General features: G+C 31.8%; 1 protein-coding gene and 1 non-coding gene across 2 annotated transcripts; both read right to left on the reverse strand.

The window, feature by feature from the left end:
- Positions 1-89: 89 nt before the first annotated feature.
- Positions 90-8,720, reverse strand: LOC112697027 (nucleoside-triphosphatase). The gene is made up of 9 exons (XM_025750007.2): positions 8,416-8,720; positions 7,202-7,330; positions 6,737-6,793; positions 6,531-6,623; positions 2,551-2,756; positions 2,345-2,436; positions 1,585-1,802; positions 1,244-1,433; positions 90-400 (listed from the first exon to the last, which is right to left on the reverse strand). The coding sequence occupies exons 1-9, from the start codon at positions 8,677-8,679 to the stop codon at positions 258-260; spliced, it is 1,392 nt and encodes a 463-aa protein (XP_025605792.1). The 5' UTR covers positions 8,680-8,720; the 3' UTR covers positions 90-257.
- Positions 8,721-19,481: 10,761 nt separating this feature from the next.
- Positions 19,482-19,589, reverse strand: LOC112699610 (small nucleolar RNA R71). The gene has a single exon (XR_003152554.1). It is a non-coding gene; the product is annotated as a small nucleolar RNA R71 (small nucleolar RNA).
- Between the last annotated feature and the right edge of the window lie 3,783 nt (positions 19,590-23,372).

Raw genomic sequence — 23,372 nt, forward strand, 5'->3', positions numbered from 1 at the left:
AAACGCTTGCATCTAACCTCCATCAAGAGAACATGAGAATTCTACTATTAAAATAAGTGTAGATCCAAAATAAATAAGAAATTCTGGACTTGTCTTAAAATAGAGCATTTATTTCATATTCTTTACCAAAATTACAAACTAACACATACACAACAATACGTTATAGCAAACTATTTTTTATAGGAGCACATGACTTTTATTTAATATAGAAGGCATAGGCGTCAATGTGTCACATCCCTACTTATTAGTGTAGAAGCTTAAATAAAATACATCAATCGCTCAAATTTAGGTAATGAAGATATGGCTTCTATGGCACTCCCTAGAGGCCAGCTTGCATCTACGGAAGCATCTTCATATTCAATTTGCTGAGTAACTGTAATCTCTTGCCATGGATCTATGCCTGCCAACAAATGAAATTATCAACAAATATTGGAAGAAAATATATATAATGTTACGCACAATGGTAAATTATAATAATATTTGCTAATGCCAGACATTATTAAATATGAGACACCTTCATTTAAAGTGCGTACTGATGAACTTATATAGACCACTCTGATAATGACGTGTGACAGAGAGTCTTACCACTAATAAATTAGTATAAAACTCATAATTTGCATCTAAAGCAACTAAGATTTTTTCTCAGATTCTAACATAATGACATAATAATATAACTGGAATAATTGAATTCGGTCAGAGTTAGTTGTTTCTCGGCTTTCTATCTTAGTATATACAGGAATGGCAAACAGTCTTAAATTCATTGGATTGTTCTGCGTAATCTATCAAAAGAACAAGTTGGGTTGAATAATTAATATTATCACACATTAAAAGTCCGTCTAACCTGCACCACTTAAACAGTGAATTTTAGCGAGTTTTGGCAAGACTGGACGGGCTTAATATTTTTTTTGCCAGGGTACTTTTTGTAATTTTTTGGGCCAAAAATTTAATTTTTATAAAAAATTTGATTTATAATTATGTTTATTACATATTTATAATTATAAAGACTTTAATATTTATAAATCTACAAATTATAATTTTTTTTATATCTTAAAAAATTATAAATTTATTAAAATAATTATAAAATTATATATATTATTTAATACTTAATAATAATAAAAAAATTAACAGACTTGATAGACTTTTCGTGGGACAGGACAAGACAGACTTTTTCGCTTGGCGCCACTAGTTACATGTAATCTAGTAACCATATTAACCAGCAATTTAAGATGTATATATAACTTACCGAATCCCTCAACGAGCAATGTATATTGGTATGTGAGATCCATGCAGACATAAGGAAGTCTGTCAATGGTAATAAGAGGATAAATGGATGCAGCATCCTCATATTTCGTATTACATGCTCTCTTAGCTGCAACCTTGTAATCCTCCGGAATAACCTTCGAATTGGGTTTGTTTGGATCAACTATACCCGTCTACAAGAATCATAATAATCAACATTTTAATACAACTTAATCAACAACAAATGTTTAACCAAATTTTATTACAAGACAATTAAATCTAAAAAATATTATTATAAGAAAACTTAGCAGTTAGTAACATGAAGATTTTTTTGTGTGTATCTACCTGTGATGCTATATAAAAGAAAGACGTAGCAACATAGAGATTTTTTTGTCCATTGCCACCTCCACCACTCCATATTCCACCAAAAGTGCACTCTTTATTATATGGACATGGTGCTTCCAATTTCAGGACCTTACGCACTATATGCCTGCATTTTTCAAAGCTGGACCCTGAAGTTGGTGCATATGCCCTATACTCATTTCCTGAGTATGCATATGTCCCTTCAAAGAATTTCGAAAACAATAATGTGTCAGATCTAAACAAAGATAATGTGTTACATACCATCACACTAAAATAATAATAATAATAATAATAATAATAATAATAATAATAATAATAATAATAATAATAATAAGGGTTAAGGTCATTGATTAAGGTTTTAAAATTGGAAGTTTTAAAGCATTTTTAATTTGAAAAAATGTTTCTACTGTTGTGAAAGAAATATCTAGTAGTTGGAACAATACAAATTTTGCTAAGCTTAGGCATGGAAAAAAAATTTGCTAATTCAAAATTTTACTAAATTAAACCTAAAAATCTTTTGAACATTATAACATTTTTAACTTTAAGTCGCATTTTAAAACAGTGATGATAGGTATAAAAAACCGTCTATTCGGTTTTCATGGTCCTTTTCTTACAAAGTAAAAAATGTGACCATATTTCAATAGTTACAATCTATAACCATTATCTTTAGCTTTTCTATAGTTACAGTTTAGAGTATTAAATGCAAATGATGAGTTAGGGCGTTATATATACAATATATTACCATCAAAGTCAGCTAAAACGCAAGGGTTAGCAGAATTATGTGTGATGTTCAAAATTTCAGCACGAGCCGCGTCACTACCATAGCGCAAGTAACTGAAATTAAAGAAAGATTTTTAAACCAAGAAATGCATTAGCCAAAATATTATACACTAACAAAAATCTTGCATTTAAAATTTTTAGAAGAGAGAGAGAGAAGGAAAAACGTGCCTATGAACATAGAGGTTATATTCGGTTCCTTTAAGAATGACATTTTTAATGTATGGATCCTGTCCATCTGGTGGTAATGGTGCATTTTGAGCTGTGTCCTTTGAAACAGCATATGCCATTTGAACTGATGCACCTCCAAGATCAACCACTCCCACCGTCCTTGAATACTTGTTTCCCAAGTTTCCCAATAGATAGTTTAGTGCCACCTATACATAAATCAAAAGTTACATTCAAATCATCTTACCTTTTATTGATAAATTTAAGAGGTAGAATTTAATAGAGCATTTTAATATAATAATAGAAATTTGTTCATCACAGTAGATCTTGAGTAATGCGTATATTGGGTTAATTCTAGCATATCTATATTTATAATAACTATGATGATTATATAAGTATTGTTAAATTAAAATAATATTTTTTTATATTTTAATAATATTTTTTTAACAACATATTTTTGAAGATATTTTTTTAAATTTTAATAACATTTTTTAAAATATTATAGCTACCATTATAGTCCTAGTATAAACATACTAGAATGATCCTACGCATATATATATAATTGTATTTTTAACCAAACTCTTGAAGAATGTGGCAAACTGTCATGAAGAGTGTGGTAATATGCATATATTTTTATTATGGTAACGATAAATATGATATAATACAATACTATTATCTTCCACTAAAAGAAAGTGAAGCTCACCCAAATAGAGAAAGAAGGGTCCAATTAAAAATTCAACAAAAACTTATACGAAATCCATGTAATCAATTATTGATATATATATTTAGAAAAGAATACATAATTTTTTTTTCAAGTATTTTGTATTTGTTGTCTTTTCCTTTCAAATATCAAATTATCCTCTCCCTACACTTGGCCTCGTTTGGTGAGTTGAGATTTTTTCCCCCTCAAAAATATCTCCAAATAAATAATAATATAATATAATATAATATAATATAATTATCATACCCATTAACAAATGCTTTGTAGTATTTCTTTGTATTACAAATTCTATAAAAAACAAAAGCTAACCAAAAGTTTAGATATTATCAAAACATATTTTTTAACAAAATAATTAATTATTAAAATAATTATTTTTTTATAGAATAATTAAAATGTCATATCAGAATAATTAATCTTTTCTATATATAGTATAGTAATCAAACTTTTTATACATATTACATTTGTATTTTTATTATAACTAGTGTAACAATAAACTAACGTACTTACTAATCCACAATTTTATATATTAAATATTATAATAATAATAAATATAAAATTATTCAAGAAATTATTGTCTATGTATATACAAAATAAAATTTAAACTTTTAATATTATTTACAAACGAATAAATTAATTTTTTTATCCAATCAGATAATATACAATATGAACATCATTATCTTTACCGATCGACACAGAAATAGATCTTTTTAATTTTTTTGTTATTTGATATTATTAAGTGTGATTTTACATGATCAAACATTTTTTTATCATATATGTTTTCTTAGTTCTATTTAAAAAATGTACGATAAAAAATCACATTTTACTATCATTTTTTTTTTAAAAATAGAGGATTCAGTTCTTAACTGACCCGATTTTCCAGTGCTCGATGCTTCCTTGTCGTTTACCAGACTATAGTATTGTGCAAATCACATATGTTTGTTTGTTTTCCTTTTTTTTAAGTATGTTTATCACATGTGTTTTTTGAAAGAGCGTTTATCACATTTTTTATTGGAAAGAGGGTTTATCACATGTTTTCTTTTGAAGTTAGTTGAAAAGTACCGTTAAATAATAAGCTATTTGAGAGTGGTTATCTTGTAACTAAAACCATTTTTTACCTTGTGTATATCACATGTTTTCCTTTTCCCTATTCCTATTTTAATTTCCACAAAACTTCGAGACCACTTAATTTTTCTTTCCCCCTAAACTCTATGTTGTTTCCCCTCAAATTAAATAACCAACTTACATAAAAGAAATCCTTTTTCCTTTTCTCGTTTTCTATACCTCTCTTTATTCTCCCCGTTGCTTCAACACTTAAATTTCTTTCGTGATTAACTTGCATATTTTAATTTATAACCAAAAGTTTATGAATGACAAAACAAAGTGAAAAAGATTTTGTATAAAAGCCCCAACCTTTAAGAGTATACATACATTAATCTTCTGTATATAATAGAGATCCTAAGTGTTTAGTATATTAACTTTTCTTTTTAAAATATCTTTTGTCATATATGTTCATCATAAATATTTTGTTTACCATTTCTAAAGTTTGAGCTCAATATTTTTAACTAAAGTATAATAAAGTATTTATTATATTGAGCAATATTATATATTTGTCATTATTGGGTATTATATATATATATATATATATATATATATATATATATATATATATATATATATATAATACAAATATGCTTTGTTAGGAACCAAGTTTTTTTAACCTACAATTAATTAACAAAGTAAAGATGAGAAAAATGAAGGAAAGAGAAAGGGTATTGATGATTTGTGGCAGACTGCCATTATTTAATTATAATTTATAATAATGCATTTAAACATGTTTCATGTTGCCATTTAATAAATAAAAAATTAGATAGATAATGAAAATATTAAATAATGTAAATAATAGATATATTAGATGTTCAATTTATTAGGTGTACAGATGGTTATTTTAATGTTAGAGTTTATGAGATAATTTGGGAATGAAGTGTTTTTATTTTATTTGGTCAATTTTAGAGTTCACTGTTCACAGAAGTCATTGTCTACCTAGTAAAATCCTAATAAAAATTAATGAAAAAGTATAAGGAGACAATACTAAACAATGTGAACAATAAATATATCCGATATTCAATTCAATAAATTTGCAGATGATTATGTTAATTCTTAATAAGATAGTTTTTTTTATTCAGTAACAATGACTGTATGTTTAATTCACTAGGTGTGCGAATAGTTATCTTAATATTAGGATTTATGAGATAATTTAAGATAAAATATTTTTTTATTTTATTAAATTAATTTTAGAATCCATTATTTACATTATTCGTACAAATTATTATCTACCTAACAAAACCGAAAATTAACCAGTCGATCATATGTTGGTTTGTTTTAACTTTATTTTAAGAAATAATTGGTCTTAATAAAAGAATTGATCTCGAGAGAAATCAAATCTTACTTTTAGCAATGGAATCTAATTGTAATCTATTGTACAGAGACCCAGATGTGAACACAAGACTTGGGTTCATTTGCATTATTGGTATTATATTACTGTTATTTAATTTATCTTTAATTTATGACCTTTAAAATATATTTTTTCTCACAAGTTATAATCATTTAATTAGTTACAATAAAATAAAAATTATTTTTAATAAATACAAGATACAATAATAACCTATAGTAAGAATATTTCTAAAATTTAAAAGAATAAAATATTTTTTTTTTGTATACATGTAAATATTATTTTAGTTCTAACGTTTGAATTAAATCATAATTCTATCTTTAACCTTTAAATGTTTTATTTTTGTGCGAAACGTTTTATCTCATCCTATTTTTGTCCTTTGATTAAAATTAAAAATGTTTCTTATAAAAATATTTTTTTTATTTTTTTTAGATAATAACAAAAATTATAATTATAGTGGTCATAATAATAATTGTAGTGATTTGAGAGTGAATATGACAAAATAATAAAAAATAGTATTTTTTTAAATTAATTTTAATAAAAAAAATTAAAATATGATGAAATATAACATTTGAAAGAAAAAGATTCTAAATAATAGGGACGAAATTAAAACTTAACACAAATCTTAAAAATTAAACTAGTACTTTATTCAATTTAACATGACTATGATAAACGACAATATAAAAAGAAAATACTTATAATAGATTTTCAATTTTAAAAATAAAAGCTAATTAAAATGAAAAAAAAAAAAAAAACATAAGCACATGAATTTTTTTATTATTTACCAAATTGGTAGCTAGTAAGTAATCATACCCACATATAAGAACCTTCTTGGGTTCCATCAATAACAGTTACTGCATCAGATTGAACGTTCAGGTTACTTCTTGTCCTGAACATATCCCTAACCTTCAAAACATACATGAATATGAAGGTTAAATTAATTAAAATTTGAAGATCTAATTAATTATCTAATTAAATTGTATTGTACTGATAATTAAGAACTCATCATGCTTAGTTACCGCCTGCAATATTCTTTCAGCAGTATCACCCTCCAACAACCTTAAACCTGCAGTTGCCTTTATTTGCAACAGAGAAAAAACAAAAAAGAACAAAATAATTGAGAAGACATGGAATAATCTTTTTAATGATGACCCCTCAGATAACATATTTTAATATCGTAACCTAATCTATTTGTTAATAATTGAATCATATATACTATTATAATCACCAATTATTTTGACGTCTTTAATAGTATTGTTTATTAAAAAAATTAATTAGGTATCAACTACTGAGTTTTAGACAAAAATTCGATTCAACATTATTGTTGGCCGTGTAGCAAATTCTTATTACCTACTTTTATTTTAATCTTCTTTAATCTAGTATGCATAAGATTTACCTTTGACATATGATGATGAATTAGATTTCAAATTAAGAGAGTCTATTTTGAGATCCAAGATGCAAAAAAAGAGAGTAGAGATTGATACCCCAAGTCTAAGGGGTGTTTTGGGTTGGAGTTGCGGTGGAATAATATCTTGTGCTTCGTCTAAGAGTGGAATCAGAGATTCTGCTGCTTCTTCTGGATTATCTGCATATGCACTCAAACCGGGTTCGATCTACATCACAGTAATTAGAGAAATATAATTAACAATCATCAAATTCCAAACAAAAAGATTAATATTTTTTTTTTGTGAATTATTTTAGAATAATACTAGGAAATCAATATTATAGCAGTTAACTTTAGCCAACATTATATATAGTAAGTTGCCGGATAAGTCCAATACGAAATTCATTAAAGATAACTTTTTGTTGAGTTTGGATTTTGGATGTGTTTCTTCTAATTGAGTTTTGAATATTCTTGCTTTTAAGAGTTTTGGATTTTTTTTTTTCCTATATGTTAAATGTTAGCTGCAATATTAAATGTGCAATGTTAACTCTGAAGACATTCTGTAATCTTTATATATTTATTTGATTTACTATCATGGTAAAAAAATTATTAAGTTTCACCTTTCAAGTAGTGAAAGCAAGTTTTGAAAATGGAATTGATTATTGAATCGATAAAAATAGAAATTTAAAAATTTAAAGGTTCAGTCAATCGAAGTTAAATCAAATATAATAAAATAATATATTTATATACAACATATATATATATATAAAGTGTTATTTGTGTTTGATTATTTTAAATTAGTTAATTATAAAAAAATTGTATTGGTTCGATCATTCAACTAATTTTTTGATTGATTTTTTTATTCTTTGATAATTTTTTTATCAATGAATTTTTATTTGAACCAAATTTAATTTGGTGACTGATTTTCAGTTAATTGTTTTGAATCCACCGATTCGATTCAGTTTTTTTAAACCATAAATGGAGAATACATTTAGAGAGAGAGAGAGAGTGAGTGAATTTGTGAGAGAAAGAGAGAGAAAACATCATCTTATATATTTAGAAAAACGATCTTTGTATCTTATGTGCACTTCTTTTCTTTTGCATATCAATTATTTCAATATAAAATAAGAACATACAAAAAATATATAAAAAAATGGAGCATATAATATTACTACTTAATAATACTTATGTAATATGACTGCCATTATTCAAGTTGCACCGACAAAATAGTGTAACAAATTTCTTAGTTTTAAACTTCGGAAGAAGAAAAAAGAGAAAGAACGAAGAAAAAACACAATGAAATTTAGTCACTACCTTCTTATAAAACTCAATTTCGTTGCCAATATGAAGGAGGTTGAGATTCTGGTCAAAATGGAAGACATGAACACGAGATCCAGAGCTACCAGCATCAAATATGACAGCATAAGAAGTAACATTATTATTATTATTATCATTGGATTGCTGTTTGGGTAGTATCTTACGATGAGTAAAGAAAATGTTGTTAATCCTCAGGGATTGAGAGGAACAGAATGATGGCATCAATAAAAATAAAAATATGAAGAAGCTTTTGAGATCCATCTTTTTGATGAAATATAATTTCAATTTGCACTTGCATGCGGTAGTCTCTACCTCTATATATTGCTCGAGTAACTTAATTAGCTGTCACGTGCGAAATACACCATTATATATGGTGCAATTGTTCTTTACTAAAATACACATGGAATAAATAAATTCGAATGATTAACTTATTTGTTCGTTTAAGTAGGCGTTGAGAGTTTAAATTTTTGTCTTATATACGCAACAATTTATTAGTTAGACAAATTTTTGAATAGAGTTTAGATTCATGATCGAGTAGTCCTTTATCCTATAGAATTACAAGATATTGTGAAAAAATAAAAAAATAAATAAAAAATAGTAAGATTTAGAAGATTAAAACTTTTAGTATATAAAATTACTTATATAAAAAAATTTCACTGTAAAAAAACTAGAATTCAAAAATATAAAATCTAAAATTACAAATAAAAAATAATTTTGTAAGAATTTGATTATTTTTATTATTTTATTTAAATAATTTTTTTAAAGTGTAAAAAATAATATTAAAATTAGTTGAATTAAAAAATATTAAAATTTAATATTATATATATATATATATAAAAGGATTAATTTGATTAATTTTTAAAATTTTAAAAATAAAAATAATTTGTGTGCGTATTTTTAATTAGGATTAATTTGACTTAAATAAATTTATAACATGTCAGATAATACGTGGTACATATTGGTCAATCATCTTATGACACGTGTCATTAATCTACTATGTCATCATGTCACGTGATACTTTAATGTGATATGTTATTATCTGACTAATAGAAGGGTTAATTTGACTTATATTTTTTTTTTGGGACTTGTTACACATACAAGTCTTTTTGACTTACAAGTCTTACAAGTTGGCACAAACCCAACAAAACACACGCGCATTACTCCACATTCAAGAGTAAATATACGCACGTTATTCAACCACTTCCTGTTTACAAAGCGTGCTACTCACCATTCATTATGAACGACTCTTCTTCTTCCTCCATGAAAACGAGTTTTTTGCCAAATTTGTTCTATCTCCTTCGCGCGTTTTTTCTTCGCCTTTTCATTCGTTGTTTTACTTGCGTTTATCACTGGTATTCTTGCTTTGTTTTTTTTTTCGATTTTCATGGTTTCTGAAATCAAGTTTTGAAGATAATGAAACTTCAGAAATACACCCAAACGATTACAGAAATACACTCAAACGATTACAGAAATACATCAAAGGGTTACAGAAATACACCCAAACGGTTACAGGAATTCATCCAAACGATTATAGAAATACACCCAAACAGTTAGAGAAATACACCCAAAGGATTACAAAAATACACCCAAAATTCGTTGAAGTACACCTTATGCATAATTCAGAACTCTTTCTATTTCTCCTCCTCATCTTCTACTACTTCTTCTTCTTCAAAAACGATTTCAGAGCTTGATGTCAAAAAATAATGGAAATCGAGAATAACGAAGAAAGAAAATAGAGAGAAAAGCACGTAAATGAAGGAGAAAGAGAAGGCAAGAAACGAAAGAAAAAAAGAAGAAGAAGATGAAGATGAAGAAGAACGTGCAGCAAGAAGAAGAAGAAGAATGTACAGTGAAAAACGTGCAGTAACGGTTCGAAGCGCGTTAATATAAATGACTTGTAAAGACTTGTATAAAAAACGCTTGTATGTGAAGAATTTCTCTTATTTTTTATAGATTAATATGACTAACTTAATCTTTCGAAAACTAATTTAGAAAATGAGTAATTTTTTAGAAATAAATTTGACTATTAACCAATTTTAGATTTTAAGAATAATTTTATCAAATAATATTTGTATGACTTATGTTTATTAAAAAACAATTTTATTTTATTTAACAAACAGATCTTATGTATGATGAATAAAAACAAAATTCATTTTCACGAATATTGTATATCAAAAGACTAATTTATTGAAAATAATTGTAGCTATTTTGGGATATATATATCGTCTGCTTAAAATAATTCTCACGTCAATTTTAGGATATATTATTTATTTGTCACATGTTCCTTACCTTTTTAGACTCGGCTCTAGCTCCACTTTTGCATCATGTCAAAGGAGTCTCGCAGACCATTACAAAGTTCATCTTATAATTCTCAATTGTATATCACTGATGAGAGAACACACAAAATTGGGTTGTTTTAGAAATTCAACATCAAGAGGATAACAATTAGGCTTTTTATTTCTTATAAATAAAATAAATCAAATATTTATCAATATATATTTATAGGAAAATTACACTTTTATTATGTATTGCAAATCTCTTTCACACCACAAATGAAATAGGCATTATGCAAACGCGTTTTTTTTTTTATTTGCAAACAAGATATGCAAAAAAAAAATTATTACTTATGGTGTAATTTTTTGTTCGTGCCATAAATAAAATGTGTAATATAATATAAAATATAAATCTTTTCTATGTTTACATATATTAGTGATTATAATTATACTATGTATATACTAAAATTAGTTATTAGTATAAAATATACATTAAAAATAATTAAACTACATATGTATTTATTCATAAATATACAATGACTAATTTTGGAGGTTGATTTTGATGTGCACGTGAAAAATTTTTCTTACAAAAAAATCATTAAATACAATTGAATTTACCGACGAATTTAGCATTGCAAGTTAGCGACGACTTTATCAGAAGATTATTGCTTTGATTATTAAATTTGTACACTTAATTGTCGGGGACATACTAGAACCTAAACTTTTTAAATGTTACTTTACTGGAAGATTATTGCTTTGGTTAGCATGCCTTGAAATTGTGAAGTTGGATTGATGATTTAGTCTATTAACATCTTTTTGAAAAATTTTTAAGTTATATTGAACTATGCTTACTATATACTTGATTTCAATTAATGTGTTTTTCTTTACAGACATGACGATGATGGAAGAAAATTGTCAGTATAGAATTTTACAAAATTATCCTCATCGAAGTATAGATCTAACCCGACAATTAAACCTCAATCAACGTTTAATTTGTTTGTCACAAGTACAAACCCAATAAAAATAAATCGAAGTATTTAAACCTCGGGTCATCTCTCAAGGAATTGTAGGAAAGTGTATTTATTATTGATTATGAGATTGTATCTTTTGGGTTGTTTGTCACAAGTACAAACCCAATAAAAATAAATCGAAGTATTTAAACCTCGGGTCATCTCTCAAGGAATTGCAGGAAAGTGTATTTATTATTGATTATGAGATTGTATCTTTTGGGGGGGGGGTTTGGGTTTGATTAACAATAAAATGTAAGTAACAAGAAAAAAAACTAACAACAAAGAAAAGTCCTAGCAAGGGTTGAGAATTAGAATTCCTATCCTCATTATCATCGTCAATCGTGATGGTAATTGCCTTTTGCTCTCACTTAGTTAACCTCTAACAATTGAAGAAAAGTCAAGTGAGCAAAATCAACTTAAGTTCACAAGTCCTAATCAAAGATTAGATTTAGTGAAACTCAATCCAACTAGCAACTTTCAATCACCAATCAACAAGAGACTTTGACAATTCAAGAGTCTCCAAATTACTCAATTCAAGATAAGAACACAAAAATCTAGTTTAAAATACACCCAAGAATTTCATCAAACACTTGGAAGGTACAAAATAAAAACATAGAAACTTAACACGAAATAGTAAAATCTAAGACTAACATTTGCAAGAGGCAATAACAGCAAATTGAAGAAAGCAACAATAAACATAGAATACCTCAAAGTGCATTAAAAGGAAATTGGAATCAACAAAGAGTCATGAACAACAAAGCAACAAGATAAAGGAAACAATTAAAAAACTAAGCAAGCAACGAGGTAATAACAAGAAATTAAAAGAGGAATTTGAATCAAAATAAGAAGTGGAACCTAAACCTAGATGAAACTAAAAATAACAGAAGAAACCCTAAAACCTAGAGAGAGGAGAGAGTCTCTCTCTAGAATTCTACATCTAAAACCTAAAACTAAAGTGTATGAATGAATGATGAATCAATGAATCCCCCCAGCTCCATCTCTAGCCTCTTGTCTTTATTTTTGGACTTGAGACTAGGTCAAAATCAGCCCAAAAATCGCCCCCAGCATTTTCGCTTTACTGAGGCATGTGTCGCTTGTCACACATACGCGTCAGTCACGCGTACGCGTCAGTGGACGAGGCTCCTGGTCACGCGCACGCATCAGCCACGTGTACGCGTCAAAGCCAGCTTCTCAAATCTTCAATTTCTTGTGTTCCTTCCTCTTTAGCTTGCTTTCTCTTCATCCTCTAAGCCATTCCTGCCCTATAAATCCTGAAATTACTTAAAAAATATATCACAGCATTGGATGGTGATAAAAGATGATTAAAAATTAGCAACTTTAGAAAGAACGTTTTCATTCTTAAGCACAAATTAGGAAAGAATCTCAAATACATACAATTTATATGAATAAGTGTGACAAAAGGTGACAAAATCCACTCAATTCAATCCAAATAAACCATAAAATTGTAGTTTATCAACCTCTCCACACTTAAACATTAGCATGTCCTCATGCTAAACTCAAAAGGAGCTATAAAGGGGCGAATAGGGATGGTATAATTTATTAAATGCGACCTATCTATATGAATGCAACTAAATATAAAATGTCTCTACCTATTTAGTTAAAAGTAAATCAATCTTCCAAGAACAAATATGAACTAAAATCCACTAATTCAAATCTCAAAATGAAGTACAAATAAACTTGTAAGAAGAATGCTCATGAAATCCGGGAACAAGGAATTGAGCATCGAACCCTTACTGGATATATATCCGTTCTTATCGTTCAAGTGTTTAAGGATCGATTCTCTCAATTCTCTACTAATCTTGCTTTCCAAAGCTTGCCCTTTTTCTACCAATCAACATATATTCAATGCATGAATGCACACATCAAGAGGTCTTTTCATGGGTTGTAATGGGGTTAGAGTAAAGGTAGGAATTGAATGTATTTGGTCAAGTGGACTAAAATCTGAATCCTTGATTAACCTAAACTTTCCAACTAACCTAAGACATTCCATGTAATCAAAAGACAAAATCTAACTACCCATTAACTATCTTTTTCACATATTCATGCATCCCAAATTTGAGTACAATACATATGCATTGCTACCACCATTTACTTTAGGGCATTTTGTCCCCTTTTTATTCCTTTTTTTCTTTTTCTTCTTTTTGTTTTTTTCTTTTATTTTATTTTCTTTTTTCTTTTTCTTTTCTTTTTCTTTTTTTTTAATTTTTTGTATATGTGGTGGATAGTACATATACACACAAGAGATTGATGCATATGATTAAGGTATTGAATGCAAGCATATGCGCCCAACTATTTTTTTCACAAAATATAAAATACCTAATTCCCAAACCAAATGTTTCCAACCCAATTTTCCCACACTTAATTCATGTACACTCTCACTAGTCTAAGCTAATTAAGGATTCAAATTAAGGACAATCATTGTTTTTCGCTTAGAGTTAGTGATGTGCTAAAATAAAGAACAAATGGGATAAAATAGGCTCAACATTGGTTTGCAAAGGATGATGAAAAGGTAAGGCCATTTGGGTATGTGGGCTTTAGTGAAACAAAGGCCTCAATCACATAAGTGCATGCATACATTAAACAATGGAAATATAGAATCAAGTAAGACAAAGATCACAATTTTAGAGAGAACAACACACACCAAAATAAAATATATTGGTTGATAAGATGCAACCAATTAATTGGGCTAAAAAACTCACAGGTTGTGTGTTCTTAACTCAAAAACCATGTTCCAAAATAAATTTCTTCAGACAAGTTCAACAAAAATTTTAATTCAAATTAGTGAAATGCCGTAAAATAGTTTCTTGAAAAATAAATCATTACTTCAACCAAGTAGTACCTAAATACAAGCAACTAACTAACAAGAAGATTAAGGATTGGTGTTGGAAAAGAAAGTAATTACCCACGGAAGTCGGTCTCGACCTCCCCACACTTAAAGATTGCACCATCCTCGGTGCATGCCAAGATCAACAAGGTGGATTAGGGTGGGTTGCTACAACTGATGAGTTCCTTCAAAAGATTGTGCAGAGAAACTTGTTTGTTGTCCCATTTAGAAGTTTTCCTGTCCCCTCTTGGTGGCCAGCCTGAAAGGAGAGAAAAAGAGAGAAGATTAAGCCTAAAAATAAAGGTATGAAAGCAATTAGAATATAAGTGGGGGCTAATGCCGAATAAAAGTGGGGTCTCCCCTACATGGTAGCTACAACATGTAAGGGAGAAAACAATTTAAGCAAATAGCTTATCAACTAACACTTGATGCAAGAGTAAAGTTAAAGCATAAGTAAATGAAAAGAATACTCGGAAGCATCAATTTTAAACAAGAATTGACACGGACAAGATTAGTGATAAGCAAGAGAGTATTTGGTCCCATCCTAACTCAATGATAATGAAGCACAAGAACAAAAAATAATGAGTTAGGAAGGACTAAAATACTAATATTGTGTGTGGGGCTAAATTTGCAAATAATAAGTAAGAGAAAGTGGGTTATGAAAGACAATGTGAGTTCATATCAATGCACAAAGAATATAAAAGTCAGACAAGATTAAACATTGATTTAAAAGTTTCATAACCCAACAATATCAAACAAGTCAAGAAGCACCAAAATAATCCAAAAAATTCTCAACAGTTGAGTAGAAAAAATCTAACACCAATAGTAAACTAGCAACTTCAAAATAGTGAAAAACAACTAACTACAAATAAGAAAAATAAATACAAGTAGAAACAAGAAATGTAATCAACTACAATCATCAAAAGAAAAGGAGAAAATAAAAGAGGTTGAGAAGGAAAATTTTGAAAAGAGGGGAAATAAGAAATGAAGAAATGGAAGTGAGAGAAGATGAGAGAAGTTTGAGCAGAGAAGAGAGAAGAAATGGGGAAGGGAAAGAAAGAAGAAAGAAGAAAAGAAATGGGAGGGAGAAACAGGGCAAAGCGCCCTTTTATTTGAATACGGGATGCGACGCATACGCGTTAGTCATGCGTTCACGTGGGAAGGAGAAAGAGTAAGTGACGTGATGAGCGGATAATTTATACGCTTTTTGGCATTGTTTTTAGTATGTTTTTAGTATGTTTTAGTTAGTTTTTATTATATTTTTATTAGTTTTTAGTTAAAATTCACTTTTCTGGACTTTACTATGAGTTTGTGTGTTTTTCTATGATTTTAGATATTTTCTGGCTGATATTGAGGGACCTGAGAAAAAATCTGATTCAGAGGCTGAAAAGGACTACAGATGCTGTTGGATTCTGACCTCCCTGCACTTGAAGTGGATTTTCTGGAGCTATAGAAGCCCAATTGGTGCTCTCTTAATTGCGTTGAAAAGTAGACATCCTGGGCTTTCTAGTAATGTATAATAGCCCATACTTTGCCTGAGATTTGATGGCCCAAATAGGCGTTCCAAGTCAGCTCAAGAATTCTGGCGTTTAACGCCGGAACTGGCACAAGAATGGGAGTTAAACGCCCAAACTGGCATAAAAGCTGGCGTTTAACTCCAAGAAAAGTCTCTACACATAGAAGCTTCAATGCTCACCCCAAGCACACACCAAGTGGGCCCGGAAGTGGATTTTTATGTCATTTACTCATCTTTGTAAACCCTAAGCTACTAGTTCTCTACAAATAGGACCTTTTGCTATTGTATTATCATCTTTGGATCATTTTAGATCTTTTGATCATCTTTGGACGTCTAGTTCTTAGATCATTGGGGGCTGGCCTCTCGGCCATGCCTAGACCTTGTTCTTATATATTTTCAACGGTGGAGTTTCTACACACCATAGATTAAGGTGTGGAGTTCTGCTATACCTCGAGTATTAATGTAAGTACTATTGTTCTTCTATTCAATTCAGCTTATTCTTGTTCTAAGATATTCATTCGCACCCAAGAACATGATGAATGTGATGATTATGTGACGCTCATCATCATTCTCACTTATGAATGCGTGCCTGACAACCACTTCCATTCTACAAGCAAACAAGGCTTGAATGTTTATCTCTTGGATTCCTTAATCAGAATCTTCGTGGTATACGCTAGAATTGATGGCGGCATTCAAGAGAATCCAAAAGGTCTAAACCTTGTCTGTGGTATTCTGAGTAGGATTCAAGGATTGAATGACTGTGACGAGCTTCAAACTCGCGATTGTGGGGCGTTAGTGACAGACGCAAAAGAATCACTGGATTCTATTCCGACATGATCAAGAACCGACAGCTGAATAGCCGTGCTGTGACAGAGCGCGTTGAACATTTTCACTGAGAGGACGGGACTGTAGCCATTGACAACGGTGATGCCCAACATACAGCTTGCCATGGAAAGGAGTAAGAAGGATTGGATGAAGACAGTAGGAAAGGAGAGAGACGGAAGGGACAAAGCATCTCCATACACTTATCTGAAATTCTCACCAATGAATTACATAAGTATCTCTATCTTTATTTTATGTTTTATTCATCTTTTAGTTATCAATCATCCATAACCATTTGAATCCGCCTGACTGAGACTTACAAGATGACCATAGCTTGCTTCATACCAACAGTCTCCGTGGGATCGACCTTTACTCGCGTAAGGTTTATTACTTGGACGACCCAGTACACTTGCTGGTTAGTTGTGCGAATTTGTGATAAAGAGTTGAGATTGCAATTGAGCATACCATGTTGATGGCGCCATTGATGATCACAATTTCGTGCACCAAGTTTTTGGCGCCGTTGCCGGGGATTGTTTGAGTTTGGACAACTGACGGTTCATCTTGTTGCTTAGATTAGGTATTTTTCTTTAGAATTTTTAAGAATGAATTCTAGAGTTCAAGGTGATGTTTCTATCATCACCAAAGCTGATTGATTCTCATCAATTTAGCTCTTGAATGCAATGTCCTGCTGAAGCTTGGCTAGCCATGTCTAATTTCTTTAGACTAAAGCTTTAGACTAATATTGCATGATTCCTGGAATTCTTATTAAAAATTTTGAATCTCTTTATCATCTTTTCCATATAATTTTCGAAAAAGCACAAAAAAATTTTTAAAATCATAAAAAAAACAAAAATATTTTATGTTTCTAGTTTGAGTCTAGTGTCTAATTTTAAATTTGGTGTCAATTGCATTCATCTAATTTTCAAAAAATTGCATGCATTGTGTTCTTCATTGATCTTCAAGTTGTTCTTGATGATTTCCTTACTCTGATCTTTAATTTCTCTTGTCTTGAGTGTTTTGTTGTTTCTCATATGCATTCTCAATTTGTTAGTGTTAGTAGTATACAAACTTCTAAGTTTGGTGTCTTGCATGCATTGCTTATTTGATCTTAGTTTCATTTTGATTATTCCTCATTATTAAAAATTCAAATTTTTTTTTTAATTTGTGTCTTTTCAAGTCAATAATACAGAGAATTGAAGATTCAGAACATGCAGCAGAGGAATTACACAGAAAAAGCTGGGCGTTCAAAACGCCCAGTGAGAAAGGAAAACTAGCGTTTAAACGCCAGCCAGGGTGCCTGGCTGCGCGTTTAACGCCCAAAAGGGTAGAGTTTTGGGCGTTTAATGCCAGGATGGCACAAGAGGAAAGATTTTGTTTTTAATTCAAATTTTTTTCAAGTTTTCATAATTTTTCAAAATCAAATCTTTTTCAAATCATATCTTTTCAATCATATATTTTTCAAAATCAATTTCTTTCCATTTTCAAAAATACTTGCTAACAATTAATGATTTGATTCAACATTTCAATTATGTTGCCTTTTCTGTTGAGAAAGGTTTAATGTCTGAATCATATCTTTTAAATTTCTTGTTAGCCAAGTCATTAATTTTCAAAATCAAATCTTTTTAAATTGTTTTTCAAATCATATCTTCTCAATCATATCTTTTTAAAACTATGTCTTTTCAATCATATATTTTCATTACATTTTTTTTAAATTTAATTTTTTCAATCATATCTTTTTGATTTCTAATTTCAAAACCTTTTTCAATTTAACTTTACTTCTTTCCAAATCTTAGTTTTCGAAAATCAATTACCATTTTTTTCAAAATTTCTTTTAATTATTTCACTTTAATTTTCGAAAATTTCTTCCCCTCTTCTCACATCCTTCTATTTATGGATTAACACTCCTCCTCAAAGCACAATTCGAACTCTATCTTTCTTGATAAGTTCGAATTCTTCTACCTCTTCCTTCTATTTTTCTTTTCCTCTGACACCTCAAGGAATCTCTATACTGTGACATAGAGGATTCCATATTTTCTTGTTCTCTTCTCTTTCATACGAGCAGGAGCAAAGACAAAAGCATTCTTGTTGAGGCTGACCCTGAACCTGAAAGGACCTTGAAGCTAAAGCTAAGAGAAGGTAAAGCACAACTCTCTGTAGAGGACCTAACAAAAATCTTCAAACAAGAAGAAAACATGGCAGCCGAAAACAACAACAATGCCAACAATGCAAGGAAGGTGCTGGGTGACTTTACTATACCTACTCCTGACTTCTATGAGAGAAGCATCTCTATCCCTGCCATTGGAGCAAACAACTTTGAGCTTAAGCCTAAATTAGTTTCTCTAATGCAACAGAATTGCAAGTTCCATGGACTTCCATTGGAAGATCCTCATCAGTTTTTAGCTGAATTCTTGCAAATCTGTGACACTGTCAAGACTAACGGGGTTGACCCTGAGGTCTACAGACTTATGCTATTCCCTTTTGCTGTAAGAGACAGAGCTAGGATATGGTTGGACTCACAACCTAAAGAAAGCCTGAACTCTTGGGAAAATCTAGTCAATGCCTTCTTGGCAAAGTTCTTTCTACCTCAAAAATTGAGTAAGCTTAGAGTGGAAGTCTAAACCTTCAGACAGAAGGAAGGTGAATCCCTCTATGAAGCATGGGAAAGATACAAACAATTGATCAGAAAGTGCCCTTCTGACATGCTTTCTGAATGGAGCATTATAGGTATCTTCTATGATGGTCTGTCTGAACTGTCCAAGATGTCATTGGACAGCTCTGCTGGAGGATCTCTTCATCTGAAGAAGATGCCTACAGAAGCTCAAGAACTCATTGAAATGGTTGCAAATAACCAATTCATGTACACTTCTGAAAGGAATCTTGTGAACAATGGGACGAATCAGAAGAAAGGAGTTCTTGAGATTGATACTCTGAATGCCATATTGGCTCAGAACAAAATATTGACTCAGCAAGTCAATATGATTTCTCAAAGTCTATCTAGAATTCAAGCTGCACCAGGCAGTACTAAGGACGCTTCATCTGAAGAAGAGGCTTATGATCCTGAGAACCCTTCAATGGAAGAGGTGAATTACATGGGAAAATCCTATGGAAACACCTAAAATCCTTCATGGAGAAATCATCCAAATCTCTCATGGAAGGATCAACAGAGACCTCAACAAGGTTTCAACAACAATAATGGTGGAAGAGACAGGTTTGGCAATGGCAAGCCTTTTCCATCATCTTCTTAGCAATAGACAGAGAATTCTAAGCAGAGCCACTCTGACTTAGCAACCATGGTCTCTGATCTAATCAAAACCACTCAAAGTTTTATGACTGAAACAAGGTCCTCCATTAGAAACTTGGAGGTACAAGTGGGTCAGCTGAGTAAGAAAGTTACTGAACTCCCTCCTAGTACTCTTCCAAGCAATACAGAAGAAAATCCAAAAGGAGAGTGTAAGGCCATCAACATGGCCGAAATTGGAGAGGAGGAAGAGGCAGTGATCGCCACTGAGGAAGACCTCAATGGACGTCCACTGGCCTCCAATGAGTTCCCTAATGAGGAACCATGGGAATCTGAGGCTCACACTGAGACCATAGAGATTCCATTGGAATTACTTCTGCTATTCATGAGCTCTGATGAGTATTCTTCCTCTGAAGAGGACGAAGATGTCACTGAATAGCAAGTTGCTAAGTACCTGGGAGCAATCATGAAGCTAAATGACAAGTTATTTGGTAATGAGACTTGGGAGGATGAACCTCCTTTGCTCACCAAAGAACTGAATGACTTGACTAGGCAGAGATTACCTCAAAAGAGACAGGATCCTGGGAAGTTCTCAATACCTTGTACCATAGGCACCATGACCTTTGAGAAGGCTCTGTGTGACCTAGGGTCAAGTATAAACCTTATGCCTCTCTCTGTAATAGAGAAGCTAGGAATCTTTGAGGTACAAGCTGCAAGAATCTCACTAGAGATGGCAGACAATTCAAGAAAACAAGCTTATGGACTTGTAGAGGATGTTCTGATAAAGATTGAAGACCATTACATCCCTGCTGATTTCATAGTCCTAGAGACTGGAAAGTGCATGGATGAATCCATCATCCTTGGCAGACCCTTCCTAGCCACAGCAAAGGCTGTGATTGATGTTGACAGAGGAGAATTGATCATTCAAGTGAATGAAGAATCCTTTGTGTTTAAGGCTCAAGGATATCCCTCTGTAACCATGGAGAGGAAGCATGAAGAGCTTCTCTCAAAACAGAGTCAAACAGAGCCCCCACAGTCAAACTCTAAGTTTGGTGTTGGGAGGCCACAACCAACTTTTAAGTTTGGTGTTGAACCCCCACATTCAAACTCTAAGTTTGGTGTTGGGAGGTTCCAACATTGCTCTGAGTGTTTGTGAGGCTCCATAAGAGCCCACTGTCAAGCTACTGACATTAAAGAAGTGCTTGTTGGGAGGTAACCCAATGTTATATTTATCTATTTTCCTTTGTTATTTTATGTTTTCTGTAGGTTGATGATCATGTGAAGTCACAAAATCAATTGAAAAAGCAAAAACAGAATGAAAAATAGAAAGAAAAATAGCACACCCTGGAGGAAAAGCTTGCTGGCGTTTAAACGCCAGTAAGGGCAGCAAATGGGCGTTTAACGCCAGCCTGGCACCATTATGGGTGTTTAACGCCAGAAAGGGGCACCAGACAGGCGTTTAACGCCAGAAAGGGGCACCAAGCTGGCGTTAAACGCCAGAAATGGGCACCAGCCTGGCGTTTAACGCCAGGATTGGCATAAGGAGCATTTTTGCTCACCACTTGGTGCAGGGTTGAATTATCCTTGACACCTCAGGATCTGTGGACCCCACAGGATCCCCACCTACCCCACCTCTCTCTCTCTTCTTCACCCATTCACCAATCACCTCAAAAACCCCTCACCTATCAAATCCCACCATTCAAATTCAAACCACTTACCCCCCTCTCCACCCCTATATAAACCCATCTTCACCCCCTCATTTTCACACATCATACACACTACTTCTCCCCCTTGGCCGAATCACTCCCACTTCTCCATCTCCTCCATTTTCTTCTTCTTCTCCATCCTTCTTTCTTCTTTTGCTCGAGAACGAGCAAACCTTTTAAGTTTGGTGTGGTAAAAGCGTTGCTTTTAGTTTTTCCATAACCATTTATGGCATCTAAGGCCGGAGAAACCTCTAGAAAGAGAAAAAGGAAGGCAAAAGCCTAAGGCCGGAGAAATCTAAGGCCGGAGAAACCTAAGGCTGAAATTGAGGGACCTGAGCAAAAATCTGATTCAGAGGCTGAAAAGGACTGCAGATGCTGTAGGATTCTGACCTCCCTGCACTTGAAGTGGATTTTCTGGAGCTATAGAAGCCCAATTGGTGCTCTCTTAATTGCGTTGAAAAGTAGACATCCTGGGCTTTCTAGTAATGTATAATAGCCCATACTTTGCCTGAGATTTGATGGCCCAAATAGGCGTTCCAAGTCAGCTCAAGAATTCTGGCGTTTAACGCCGGAACTGGCACAAGAATGGGAGTTAAACGCCCAAACTGGCATAAAAGCTGGCGTTTAACTCCAAGAAAAGTATCTACACATAGAAGCTTCAATGCTCAGCCCAAGCACACACCAAGTGGACCCGGAAGTGGATTTTTATGTCATTTACTCATCTTTGTAAACCCTAAGCTACTAGTTCTCTACAAATAGGACCTTTTGCTATTGTATTATCATCTTTGGATCATTTTAGATCTTTTGATCATCTTTGGACGTCTAGTTCTTAGATCATTGGGGGCTGGCCTCTCGGCCATGCCTAGACCTTGTTCTTATGTATTTTCAACGGTGGAGTTTCTACACACCATAGATTAAGGTGTGGAGCTCTGCTGTACCTCGAGTATTAATGCAAGTACTATTGTTCTTCTATTCAATTCAGCTTATTCTTGTTCTAAGATATTCATTCGCACCCAAGAACATGATGAATGTGATGATTATGTGACGCTCATCATCATTCTCACTTATGAATGCGTGCCTGACAACCACTTCCATTCTACAAGCAAACAAGGCTTGAATGTTTATCTCTTGGATTCCTTAATCAAAATCTTCGTGGTATAAGCTAGAATTGATGGCGGCATTCAAGAGAATCTGAAAGGTCTAAACCTTGTCTGTGGTATTCTGAGTAGCATTCAAGGATTGAATGACTGTGACGAGCTTCAAACTCGCGATTGTGGGGCGTTAGTGACAGACGCAAAAGAATCACTGGATTCTATTCCGTCATGAGCGAGAACCGACAGCTGAATAGCCGTGCTGTGACAGAGCGCGTTGAACATTTTCACTGAGAGGACAGGACTGTAGCCATTGACAACGGTGATGCCCAACATACAGCTTGTCATGGAAAGGAGTAAGAAGGATTGGATGAAGACAGTAGGAAAGGAGAGAGACAGAAGGGACAAAGCATCTCCATACGCTTATCTGAAATTCTCACCAATGAATTACAT

Source organism: Arachis hypogaea, chromosome 6 (assembly GCF_003086295.3).
Source record: "Arachis hypogaea cultivar Tifrunner chromosome 6, arahy.Tifrunner.gnm2.J5K5, whole genome shotgun sequence".
NCBI classification, from domain to species: Eukaryota; Viridiplantae; Streptophyta; class Magnoliopsida; order Fabales; family Fabaceae; genus Arachis; species Arachis hypogaea.